At 38.3% G+C, this 14,269-nt stretch overlaps 1 protein-coding gene across 13 annotated transcripts in view; it reads left to right on the top strand.

Moving 5' to 3' along the window:
- Positions 1-14,269, top strand: part of lrrc7 (leucine rich repeat containing 7) — a 355,766-nt gene that overhangs the window by 319,453 nt on the left and 22,044 nt on the right. For 10 of the 13 annotated variants that reach the window (XM_061975629.2, XM_061975630.2, XM_061975631.2 and 7 more), the window contains 2 exons: positions 4,030-4,242; positions 7,801-7,968. In XM_061975629.2, the coding sequence (XP_061831613.2) occupies positions 4,030-4,242; positions 7,801-7,968 (381 nt within the window). The other 3 variants (XM_061975632.2, XM_061975638.2, XM_061975636.2) reach the window with 2 other exon arrangements.

The following is a 14,269-nucleotide window of genomic DNA, read 5'->3' on the forward strand; positions in this document are numbered from 1 at the left end:
CAACATTAGAAACCAATAGTAAATCAGAGGCTACTCAGAAGGTGAGATAACTTCTGGAAATTACTGGCTTTTAGTGGCCAAAGGTATAGATGTGTGTGTCCAAGTTAAAAGAAACGGCAGGCTGTCTTCTTTTAATATATTTTTTACAATCTTTGGCAAGCTAGGTAATGTTTGCTGTGGTCTGGAACAACATGTCACACAAACAACTATCTGAAATGCAGCCAATATTACATAGAGATAATGTGTCATGAGACATTCAAAACTAAATTATGTACAAAGAGGATAAAAGTAAAGGATATTAAATGAGCTCAAATATACATATAAATAAGGTATAATGAAGCAAAATGTACATATTCACGCACATTATAAAACTTTTGGTGGACAAAATGAGAAAAAGACAGAGTGGAAGATTTTACATGTAAACAAACTGTTGCGTCACAGCCCACACAACTACGATGAGTTCAAGAACCGCCGAAATTAGTAGGACAAAACGATGTTCACCAAATACTCTCATCAGTGAAGTATACAGACAAACATATTAAACTGGCGACTTTCCAACAATTGGGAAGGTTTGTGTCATGTTTGTCCTCAAACAAAAAACATACTAAAACAAACAAACAAAAAATTTCCCTCATCTTTTTCCATTTTCAATCCTTTTTTAAACATGCTCTAGGGCGGCACTAAAGAGTCGCAGGTTGCTGCTGAGATAGGCTCCAGCACCCCCTGCGACCCCAAAAGGGACGAGCGGTAGAAAATGGATGGATGGAAGGTTGCTGACCCCCCGGTCAGATCATCAACTAGTGGTGATAATGTTCCGCTCAGCTTCATTCATCCCACTGGTTAGGTGTGGTGTCGTTCCCTCTCAAGTCTTTGTGCGACCAAAAAGCGATGTTGGGCAGTTTCATCACCCCTCAATTTTCCGGCACACGTTCTCATCCATATCATCTATCTAGACTAGAGCATTTGTTCTCAATTGGTTTGGTTGCGGGACCCACAAACCACCCAAATTGTGGCATTTTTCACATCAAATGTATCTAATATTTTACAGTGCAGTCTGAATTTGAGGTTGTGCAAAAAAAACCTCTGTGCCAGCACAATGAACATTTCATTAATACTGAGGGCCTGATCTACGAAGATCCAAATAACAAACGCTAAGCATCATGCGCAAAGTAAAAAAAAAAAAGAAAAAAAAAGAAAATACTATGTGGGCGTGTTGCGGGTTATTTACCATGACTAAGATTGATAACAAGTGCAAAAGTAGTGCAGACCGCCCTATTTAAATGAGGATTTTGTGTGTACCGTTCCGGCTGCGCCCATGGAAACACTCATTTCCCTCCACATTAATGATATCATATGTTCCAACGGTCAAACCTGTGCTGTTTGTTATGTTGTGGACCATGCAGCACACTATTTACTAATACTTGCTATAACCCTTTAACAGTGTACAAAAGGGTCTATTTTTCAGTGCATTCAACATTCAATAAACCCACTTCAGCAATTAAAACATATCTTTCGTGGTACTGTCAAAATTTAAATAATTGTATTAAACAAATGAAACATGAAAAAATAAAGAAATAAATCTGAAAGAGAAGAGAAAAGAAAGAGAAACAAAACGGTATTGCTCACAGATGCTACCTGGTGGTTGTTTGAGCACACTACAAATAGTCCTGGGTAATTTAAAATACCCCCACTCCTTAATCCTCCAGTCACACGCAGCAATCTCGCAGTAATGACGCATATTTACACTGGCATCTACTGTAGGCATTATTTTCATTGACCGGCCTTCCACGTGTGGCAGATAAATACAGCAAAAATAAGTGCATGAAAAAAACGTATCACTATAGTGCTGAATTAGTGGGAGACCTGGGCTTGTTTCTTTGCAATGCGATAGTCCCCGGCAGGTTGATGGGCTATAGACCAGGGCTATTCAACTCCATAATAAAGAGGGCCACAGTTTTAAGAGCCCAAGGGCTTAGGGACCGGACATCGAAAAGTGGGTGTTTCGTCAGAAATTGTCTCCACAGGTTATATTTCTTTGAGACTGCGTTTACTTAATGCAAAATAAACAAATCGGTTTTCGAACTGTCAAATTATTCATTATTCGTCCCTCGCTACTCGTTTCCAGCGTGTACAGCTCGTTAACAGTATGAAGAAACAGAAGCTAGAGAAGTTTTGTTGAAGATTGCTGTTCCTTTTTGCATTATTTTTCTTCTTCTTTTACACTTCTTCCTTCATTTAGGTTTGTATGACTAAAAATATAAACATACAAGTGTAACGTCCACAATAAGGTACTGTAACTTTTCTTACGAAATGTATTCTTTCTTTCTATTTTGGTAGAAAAAATAAATATGTACTCCATGTAATCGCAAATTATGTTAACTTAAATATTGTCTAATTATGCAAAAATATATTATCAAACATTCAAACCATTTTTTATATCGAAATAAATACCGTACTAATGATAATGGTTTCAAAGCAAGTTATCCATCAAATTGTGCAATGTAAAAGTAGTAATAGATTTCATGGTAAAATTGTGAAATTTACCGTGGTCTTTACAGCATTTAAAAAAAAAAAGAAAAAACAGTATTTTTTTTAATGTAATAAACTGTGGTGCCGTTTTGGCAGTTGTTGATTTGTGGTAAAAACAAAAAAAAAACTAACTGGCAGCTCAGGTGCCAAAATTTAACTGTAAAATTGCAGTTTTTTTAAATTTACAGTAAAAAAACAAATGTCAATTTTACAGTAAAATTCTGGCAACTGAGCTGCCTTTTTTTTTTACCGTAAAAACAGCAGTACTCTTTATCCATTTTGAGGAGAAATTAATGCAACTTACCATATTTTTTTTACATTTTTGTTTTGATAAAAATCTACACATAAAATGCATTAAAAAATTGTCATAATAGTAGTCACTGTTAGAAACGGTCCTTTGAGGCCAAACATAACTGCGATGTGGCCCTCAGTGAAAACGACTTTGACACCTGCTATTAAAAAAATGCAAGCAGACACCAAAACGAATCAGTTAAATTAGTTTTAAATATCTTGACACACACGTACAGTAGGACGGAGGATTTTCTCTCCGTCATGTGTCTTTGCTATGTGATCGCCTCCTTTCTCACAGCCATTTGTGCCTAACTGTGCCAGTTTGCACGCACGTGCTAAATATGGTAAATATTGCGTGTGCTGAATGATTATGTTTGCATATGCTCCTCCCCATATAGTGCCCGTTCTGATAATCAGCATATATTCTGAAACTACATGAAGGCAGACACTCTAAATCAGGAATGTCAAACGTACAAACAGGTTTTATCCGGCCCGCGGGATGAGTTTGCTAAGTATAAAAATAAACCGAAATTTTTGAATGAAAGAAACCGCTGTTTTAAATGTGTCCACTAGATGTCGCACTAGCAATTCTTTGTATCTTTGTAGATGATGCTACATATGTAAAAAAAATTATAAACCACATGATGTTAGTGCACCAGTCAAGGAAAATGAGCAAACTACATAAATAACATTCTGTAATTGGATTTTGATATCATTTTTTTATCTTGATAGATTGAAAATTAACACCAATGAGTTGACTGATGAACATTATCACATCATTTATTCAGAAAGTATAAATAACGACAATTACAGATAGAATACGAACAGGTTTTATCCGGCATGTAAGTGTAGAAAAAAACTCAACAACATCATGATTTGTACAATTTCAGAATGTGCTTGTTCTATTTTTAAACAATGAAAACAATCTGAAGTTGTCTTTATTTTTAAGTTACCATGATGTTGATTTTACCAGTCCGGACCACTTGGGAGTAGATTTTTCTCCATGTGGCCTCCGATCTAAAGTGAGTTTGACACCCCTGCTGTAAATGAATTGCCTCTCACTAGTTTGCTCATTTAAGAGATGCAATCCTCTGCGCAGGAGATTAGTAGATAAGTTTCTTATACACCTTTACTATACTTAAATATGCAAACGATAATGTACTCATAACAGCATCTTTTGTAAGCTTTTCCCTGTTGTTTGACCATCAGGCACGTCCGGTGTCAGCTCGTCCCACTATGGCCGCTCTGCTGGAGAAGATGCCTCCCGACTACACTCTGGCAACCTGCCCAGAGAAGCCTTTAGATGACACCATCAAAGTAAGACCTGTGGTACCGCAGAAGCCTGAAGACATCACGTCCAAGATGCCTGCAGATTGGAGACAACAGCTGCTCAGGCACATAGAGGCCAAGCGCCTGGACAGGGTATGTAGAAAGGATGTGCGCACGAGGGAGGTCACGCTCACATGCACACAGAGTATACACGACACATAGAAGCCCTCCATGTCTGTATCTATGTACATTGTTTGTGTTATAGAGTTGACAAGATATATGTCCGGCTGCATGTGTGTGTCCACTCCACACTGTCACCTCCTGTCAGCGCAAAATACTGCACACTCACTACTGTGAGAAATATCTCAAAAGCACATGTTGAGATATATGCCAATAATACATACATTGTGAAAACTACGGATATGTTATTATTTTGATTGCTTGATTTGATACCAGTTTATATTCAAAATAGACTCACTAAGAGTACTGAGTACTACAAAAAGTCACATAGGTAAGAAAATTTAAAGTGAGCCTACGGGTTGTTTTAATCCTTTATTTATCCAGTTGATCCCATGCCTATTTGCGATTTGGCATTCTATGCTAACAATTGTTGTAGTAAATTAAATAGAAAGTTAGAAAATGGATGGATGGATGGTTTTGTGGCAATATCATCTGAGAGTAAATGAGTGCTGCAGCTATGAGTCCAGTAGAGGGTGCCGTCTCACAGGTCACTTTACTCAACATTGTTCAGCAGGAAGAGGCTTAGACAAGACGTGTGTTATAACTGCATATTTTTAAAGGGGACCTATGATGATTCACCTCCTTTTGGTCTAATTTAGTGTTTCTTAACCATAGGGTTTCTTAACCAAAGGGCCCCGGCCCTTTGTTGGGCCGCGAATGCCGCCTTAGAGGGCTGCCAAAAAATATCTGTTTTTCAGCTGTGGTCTGTATGGGCTGCAGCAATACTCAGTTGTAATACACTTTTCCACCACCTGTGTCAGTAATGACAATATCACACACACGGAAAAGGTCTGGAGCTAAAGTCATAGAGAAGCTTCTTCCATCCATTTTCTACCGCTTGTCCCTTTCAGGGTCGCGGGGGGTGCTGGAGCCTATCTCAGCTGCTTTCGGGCGGAAGGCGGTGTACACCCTGGGCAAGTTGCCACCTCATCGCAGGGCCAACACAGATAGACAGACAACACTTCTTAAGCGCAAAAATTATGACTAAAGTGGTGAAGCTGTATTTTCATATGCAAATAAAATGTATCAACAGTTTATTTTATTTACATTTAAGTTATTATTATTATCATTTATTTATTATTTTAGTTGTAATCTATTTATTTTAGCAATGCGTAATTGTATGTAAATGTATTTTTCATCAGTTTTTAGTATATTTTCTGTGTATTTATTTTTGTAATCAGCCATAATAATAATCTTTGTAAATGAAACCAGCAGTAATATATGGAAGCTCCAGCGGCAGCAGTCTCGCTCAGCAAAGGAGGAGGAGGCTTGCCGACACAGCATGTCCAATAATGACCACATAAATACTGTCGTCGATCTTTGACGTCACAAATGGCCCACTGTAAAAAAAAAAGAAAAAAAAAAAAAAATGCAAAAACCTGCAAACATACGCATCCAAAACTGTGTGCAAGCTCATGCCCAAATGCATTCAATTTTATTTTAAGGCTTGGCATTGTTTACCGCTAGTGTCCAACATTGTAACAACATTTATAAGTCAAAAAAGAGGAATGGAGGAAAAATCATCATTGGTCCTTTTTAAATACAGTACTATATATTGTATGCCTATAATTGTTTCTTAAGATTAAGGGTTTAGAGCAGGGGGCTAAAACTCAATTTACCTGGGGACCACTGTATGATTGAGGCTATAGGCCAGGGGTGTCCAAACGTTTTCCACAAAGGACCGCACACTGACGAGTCAAAGTATGCGGGGGCCGTTTTGATATTTTATTTTGTAAAAAAAAAGGAAAAAAAGAATCTAAAACAGACATAAATGTGCAAATAAAACAATGTGTCTGCTTTGTATTAAAATTAGCTACCATATTTGCATATTATGCTTACATTTTTACTGTTGTTTTTTTGTCTGATTTTATTTCGACAATATGCCGCGGCCAAAAAAACTTGAACTGCGGGCCGCAAATGAATGCAATAAGTTTATTTCGGTCATATAATCAACCATCAACAATTAACCATTTTGTGTGACCAGTTTGAGACTACAGACTATACATATTTAACAATCATACACATTTACACACAAAAGGAAAATAAAAGAAAAGAAAATGCATGACCCAAAAAAGAATAAGCTGAAGCCAAAGCTTATATTTGCCTATCCTATACATTCACTGAAAATAAGATTACCTGGAACATCAACGTTAAAAAAAAACCTCAAAAATCAATGGGATGAAAGTAATTGTTACTATATTTTATAATTTTCAATTATTTCACCTTTCAATGTTTTCTTAAACCTTAACAAAGAAGTACATGTCTTCAGCTCATCACTGAGCTTGTTGGATGGACAAATGGACACCCACACTTTGGACACCCCTGCTATAGGCCATACAAGTATTCACTTCAGTATCATGTTTCAACCATGTGACTAAATGTATTAACTATTTTTACCAGCATCTGTAGTAACCCGTAAAATTTAATGTAAAAAAATATATATATTGACACTGTTGAGGTACCCAGGAAGCACTTCAGCTTGCTTCAAGGAAATTGCTATTTTTTCAAGTAGGATTCAAGATTTACATAATATATTTGACTTTTAGTTACCCAGGGTGCCTGGGTTGGAAATTAGGCAGAGTGTCACAAAATTTGGGCCTCAGGGCTGTGGTTTGAGACCCCTGGGGTATCAAAAATAGGCATTTTTAGGGATTTTTAATGGGCACTTCTATTATAAGTGTTGTTTCACAGCTTGCTAAAGATTTTGTAAGGTAATGCCTGCAAATAGCGGGGATCTACTTAAAATACAATTACTTTGTTAATGATCATTTTGACAAGAAGGCTCCCTTTTGCTAGTGTGAAAAAGTGCTTGTCAGTAGGATTAGAGATATAACAGAGTGGAAGATGTGTGACAGTTACTTGACCATTCCAAATAGTGAGCCAACACAAACTATTGAAGTGATTATATAAGTAATGTCCAACTTCTTGATGATATATGAATAATGTAATTCGTGTTCATCAGTAAGTTTCCCTTGATTTTTAGGAAGTTGCTCCAATAATTAGTTGCACCTTTTCTATTTATGCCCCAAATCTTCTTTTTTTTCTGTGGACTACCTGTTCTTAGTTTGTTTGTATGCCTAAAATTGTAAAAAAAAAAAAAAAGTAGACAACTCAAAGTTTCAGTCAGAGTTTATTGTTCTATCCAACTAATTTATCATAATTTTGAGTACATGCAGTACAAGGGAGATGACTTGATGAGATAATCCTGACTTCAGTATTGCAAGAAAACAACATTTACCTTAAGCGGCACATTACATTATCCACCAATCGTTGCTTGTATGACACAATATTCACTGTTTGTATCACTGAACCCGAGCTAACATTTTTCTGTGCTTTCAGCAATTGCACTATCTCTGTGTTTCTTATCAGTGTTGTTGTTTGTAAAGCTCAGTGTGTCCTCACCATGCTCCAACCTGCTCCCCCCAATCTCTCCATTCACCCATGTTACGTGATGTTGTCTTCTCCAATCAGAGTGGTGTCCTAAAGCACAATACTCTCACGCTGGGCATGCTCTGTCAGGGCGGGGGTCACGGCCAGGGGCGCAGCGGCACTTTGAACTTTAACGTTTACAATAACACTAAGCATGAGCCCCCTGCTGGCCGCTGGCTGCCACTACCACCTCCTCCATCTGCTATTGCTGTGAGTATATCAATCAAAAGAGTAAGCCCTTGGTACTTTACTGTATGAATGCGTATAGATCATAAAAACCTGTTGCACTGTTAATGACTGAAGTTAGATAATGGTCAGCCAAATCAAAATCACATTAATTTCAGCTAGCCTTTAGGTCAGGGGTGTCAAACTCATTTTAGCTCAGGGGCCTCAAGGAGGAAAATCTGTGCACACGCGGGCCGGACTACTAAAATCATGCCATTAAAACAAAAAAAATAAAGACAACTTTAGATCGTTATCTTTGTCTTACTTTGGCCAAAAATAGAACAAACACATTCTGAAAATATTACAATAAAAATATTTTTTTAAATACTGGTAGCGGTAAAGTTTAGCTCCATGAAGGAAAGAAGAAAGTGAATGAATGTTTATAACTAATATAATATAATATAAATTTACATATGCATAAAAATGTGTTTTCTTTTGTATTATTTTTTTGAATGAATCAAGTAATGTTTATGACAACCTTTTTCCAAAACACAATATAGAATGTGAGATATAACAGGGTATTGCATACATTTATCATTTGTTTTCAAAACGCTTACAAAAAAGTGGGACCCCCAAAATTTACTGTGGGACCCCATTTTTATGACTGATGGAGTATTGGTGCATGCAAAACAGCAGCAGGCGGCTGTGGCCTGGGGGCCGGTTCTAATACTAATAAATTATCATCCCGGGGGCCATAGATTAAATTAATTTGCGGGCCGGATCTAGCCTGCGGGCCTTGACTTTGACATCCGTGCTTTAGGTCAATGTTTATGGTGGCAACAACTAAGTTATCTCGTGCACATCTTAGCATTATGTAAACTTACAAACCCACAATAGTCACAGGCATTGGTTTTCTATGTCAATGTCAACCATTTTTGTGGATCTTTATTTCTAACTTTGAGCGTGACGTACCTTTACACTCTCATTGCAAAATCATATAATAGTGACTAGTCAGTCAGTATTAAGTATTAAGTAGCTGAGGATTATTAAACAAACACAATCGGGACAATTGTAATAACTGGTTAAAATTTGACTGTGGGGTATACTGTACTGATGACAAATACTTCTAGGGTGCGATCAACTTGTCCAGACAAAAAACTTTAAAAATATATTTAGTACACACTATAGTGCAATTAGGTTAGCGTTCACGTTCATTTTTTGTCAGCGGACTAAATGATGCTCAGTCACTGTAAGCATACTGTACATATGCATACATTTGCGCCTCGATACGGCGTCAAAGCTCGATATCCCAATCGAGGCGCAACTGTACTCGCGTGAAAGATTTCTTCAAAAGGGATGGACGCTCATAGACACAATTACATTTCTGGATTTCTTGTTACACACATGCAGGATTTGCGTGAATTCCAGTGGGGTGCTTGTCTTTCCAGAACAGCTCGAATTTGCAAGCAAGCTGCAATAGCTTGTCATCTATCCACAGTTTGAAGCCACTTCTAAGATGCTAATCCTCACCACCATGGCGTAAACTAAACTGAGTTTCTTCCGTATATCATTATCACTGGAGTACTAAAGGAAAAGGCCCTGGGATGAGGTGGCGACTTGTCCAGGGTGTACCCCGCCTTCCGCCCGATTGTAGCTGAGATAGGCTCCAGCGCCCCCCGCGACCCCAAAGGGAATAAGCGGTAGAAAATGGATGGATGGATGGACTAAAGGAAAAGGAAGGATTAAGCATGTTACACACGCACACACACACAGGACGACACAAGAAGCTAAACGCTAAAGCTTCAATGTAAAGTAGGGGTGATCGATCTGGATGTCAATACTATCGATACCAAATATAGTATCAGAATACAGTATAAACGATACTAAAATAATTACATTAAAAAAAAATCTTGTTCTTATTATTACAAAATAATGTTTTGGTGTTTTTGTTAGGGTTTACAAACACAGGGAATAAGTATCTGGGTACAGCAAGGCTTTAGGGCATAACCCACATGATTTAAATAGAAGCCAATAGTAGTTTCTGCTTTTGTTTAGGTATTGTGCTCTAGCCACATTATTTTGTTAAAAAAAAATTGTATGTAGCATTCAAAAACTACACATTTATTACATCATCGGATTTACAACAATAATAGGATATTCTAAATTTAATAAGATAAGCTTTATAAAAATATGTTATTGTGTTTACTTTAGGTTACTTGCGATAAAAAAAACTTTCCGCTCTATAATCTATAGTCAAAGTATCGCATTGGAACTTGAAAACGGATCGGATCTGAGGCCAAAAAATCAGATCGGAATCGGTGGCTAAAAATGTTGACCGTTACATCCCTAGCCATGTATGTTACGTCTACGTTGCGTGACAAAGCTCACACATGACATAAAACATTATACAGGTAAAAGCCAGTAAATTAGAATATTTTGAAAAACTTGATTTATTTCAGTAATTGCATTCAAAAGGTGTAACTTGTACATTATATTTATTCATTGCACACAGACTGATGCATTCAAATGTTTATTTCATTTAATTTTGATGATTTGAAGTGGCAACAAATGAAAATCCAAAATTCCGTGTGTCACAAAATTAGAATATTACTTAAGGTTAATACAAAAAAGGGATTTTTAGAAATGTTGGCCAACTGAAAAGTATGAAAATGAAAAATATGAGCATGTACAATACTCAATACTTGGTTGGAGCTCCTTTTGCCTCAATTACTGCGTTAATGCGGCGTGGCATGGAGTCAGTGCCGGCCCAAGCCTCCATGGGGCCCTAAGCAAAATTTGATTTTGGGGCCCTCTATTTCTGCCAATAATATTGATTGTTGATCATTCACACACCTACTATAAACTCATTGCGGCTCTGGCAGTGTTGTTTACATCATCCTATTGTCAGCCTGGCATGTCTTTACAAATGACATGTCATTTATAAAGATATGGGGGTGGCCCAGTTAAGAACATAAATAATACCAATGAATGAACGAATGATGTCCAGAGTGCCACATATGGTTCCTAATCTTAAAATGTAGAAAACATTCAGCTACAAGAGTGGCCTGGGGTTGAACAGTCCAAGTGATAAAGCTTTGTATTTACAATAAAAGTGTCATCTTGTCTCATCAGTCTTGTACATATTAGTCTTTAATTACTAGTTTATATTTTTAGTTAATTGTACATATTTCATGTTTACTTTGTACAAAGAGAGTGCAGTCTACTGAAGTTAAATTCATCAATAGTTTTCCCCTTTGAAAGACGCAAGGCAAATTCCTTCCATTTCACCATGTTGCTACAATGATCTTCACTGTTTTCATGCTGTTTCAGCAGTGCACCTATGTTGACCCAATCCCGCTGTCCCTCAGCTGCCAGTTTTAAGGACTTTTTGGAAAATAATTTGCAGCAAAAGCAATAGACTGCATCTTTACTTCTTGAATAAGTCAGCCAGCTACGCTTGACTTTTTCCCCATTGACTAGCTGTCTGTAGGTATAATGATAATGAAAACTTCGGCCATCATGCCGTTTGGGGAATGTAAAGTTCTCCTTAATAGACAGTGGTCCTCTGATCACCTGCTCAGTCCTGTCTGAATCTGAGAGGAAAGAAGGCCACTCAGCTGGGTCAACTGGCGGAGCTGATGATGGTCCATGGTGTGAAGGGGACGTTGTGGTGGAAGTGACCAAAGAAAGACAATGACTAAAAAAGAAGGACCTATAAGGTTATTAAATTGCACTGTTGGACATAATTATTAATCTCAGAATGTTCTGCAGTACAATGAGCAATTATAAAGGGTGTTTTGCAGTTAACTTACTAGATAAATCAGCTGTGGTTTCAGACATGGAGGGGACAGTGGGCACAGAGGATGGAGGTGTGTGAGAGAGCACTGTAGAGGATGGAGATGGACCTATGATGAAATACATACATACATACATACATATATATATAGGCACACATATTAATGAGATACTTTGACTATATTAATTTCCCTGCAGGTGTAATGTTTATAGAAGAGATTAAATGTATACTGTATGGTGACAGTCTTTTCCTCACCTGATTCATCACTCACAGTTGAGCCTGAGGATGTGGACTGGCTCTGGGCTGATTCTGTGCCTCCAAAGTATTTTAACAATGCTCCTGGGGAAGTTTCACATAACTTATGAGTTGATGTAAAAAATAATGTTTATTTTACTCACATAAATTACCGTGCTCTGCTGCAAACAATTTGTGCAAACAACATATCTCACTAGTAACCTGATGCTAAAAACATATTGCTAGCACCGCGCTAGCTAACTAACGTCACCTAGCTAAAGCTAATTACAGCTACAAATCTCTTTGATAAACTTTTTATTACCAAGTCATGCAAACATACCTTTATCATGGCATTTTTTTCTCCTCTTCCACTTTCTTCTTCTTCCTTTTTTCTGCACCTGAAGGATATGTCCTTTTTGGTGACATTGTTTTGCCTCTATCTGCGCTTTTGATGCCCAGTGCGCACTGGCATTGCACGCACGGCAGGCGGCAAACGTCACAGGTGCAGCAGAGGCAGCTTTACATTTAAAGAGAGGCAGGAAGAATCACTAGGCCTAGATCAGCAGCAGCACTCTGTTGACCTAAAATTGTGTTTTTGTACAATAATATATCTTTGATCATTTAGAAATCATCAGTCAGACTCGTACATGCAAAAAATAAAAAATAAGAATTTTTTGTTAACTGCTTTTGGGGGCCCCCTGGTGGCCGCGGGGCCCTAAGCAAGCGCTTAGTACGCTTATGCCTTGGGCCGGCTCTGCATGGAGTCGATGAGTTTCTGGCACTGCTCAGGTGTTATGAGAGCCCAGGTTGCTCTGATAGTGGCCTTCAACTCTTCTGCGTTTTTGGGTCTGGCATTCTGCATCTTCCTTTTCACAATACCCCACAGATTTTCTATGGGGCTAAGGTCAGGGGAGTTGGCGGGCCAATTTAGAACAGAAATACCATGGTCCGTAAACCAGGCACGGGTAGATTTTGCGCTGTGTGCAGGCGCCAAGTCCTGTTGGAACTTGAAATCTCCATCTCCATAGAGCAGGTCAGCAGCAGGAAGCATGAAGTGCTCTAAAACTTGCTGGTAGACGGCTGCGTTGACTCTGGATCTCAGGAAACAGAGTGGACCGACACCAGCAGATGACATGGCACCCCAAACCATCACCCAACCATGCAAATTTTGCATTTCCTTTGGAAATCGAGGTCCCAGAGTCTGGAGGAAGACAGGAGAGGCACAGGATCCACGTTGCCTGAAGTCTAGTGTAAAGTTTCCACCATCAGTGATGGTTTGGGGTGCCATGTCATCTGCTGGTGTCGGTCCACTCTGTTTCCTGAGATCCAGGGTCAACGCAGCCGTCTACCAGCAAGTTTTAGAGCACTTCATGCTTCCTGCTGCTGACCTGTTCTATGGAGATGGAGATTTCAAGTTCCAACAGGACTTGGCGCCTGCACACAGCGCAAAATCTACCCGTGCCTGGTTTACGGACCATGGTATTTCTGTTCTAAATTGGCCCGCCAACTCCCCTGACCTTAGCCCCATAGAAAATCTGTGGGGTATTGTGAAAAGGAAGATGCAGAATGCCAGACCCAAAAACGCAGAAGAGTTGAAGGCCACTATCAGAGCAACCTGGGCTCTCATAACACCTGAGCAGTGCCAGAAACTCATCGACTCCATGCCACGCCGCATTAACGCAGTAATTGAGGCAAAAGGAGCTCCAACCAAGTATTGAGTATTGTACATGCTCATATTCATTTTCATACTTTTCAGTTGGCCAACATTTCTAAAAATCCCTTTTTTGTATTAGCCTTAAACAATATTCTAATTTTGTGACACACGGAATTTTGGATTTTCATTTGTTGCCACTTCAAATCATCAAAATTAAATGAAATAAACATTTGAATGCATCAGTCTGTGTGCAATGAATAAAAATAATGTACAAGTTACACCTTTTGAATGCAATTACTGAAATAAATCAAGTTTTTCAAAATATTCTAATTTACTGGCTTTTTCCTGTACATGCTTTAAGGCCTTTGTTTGGTAATGGTGGACTTCTACTAGCAGAGATGTAACGAAAGGGATGTATATTACTGTATATGAAGATTTTACACATAGCCAAAGATGTGTAATGAGCAACACTTATCTTAAAAAAATACTGTATTTTCACTTCTGGGCTTACAGTGAACTGTTATATTTTGGTTATTTCTTTCTGTTGGGTTTGCTGACTATCGCCTGGTTATGATTGCATTTGGTGACATCACAACCGCTGTATTGGTGCGGTGGTATAGTTGGTATTCACACTTGCACTCAAGTGAGGCTCCAGAGTGATT

This window comes from Nerophis lumbriciformis, linkage group LG14 (assembly GCF_033978685.3).
Source record: "Nerophis lumbriciformis linkage group LG14, RoL_Nlum_v2.1, whole genome shotgun sequence".
Lineage (NCBI taxonomy): Eukaryota > Metazoa > Chordata > Actinopteri > Syngnathiformes > Syngnathidae > Nerophis > Nerophis lumbriciformis.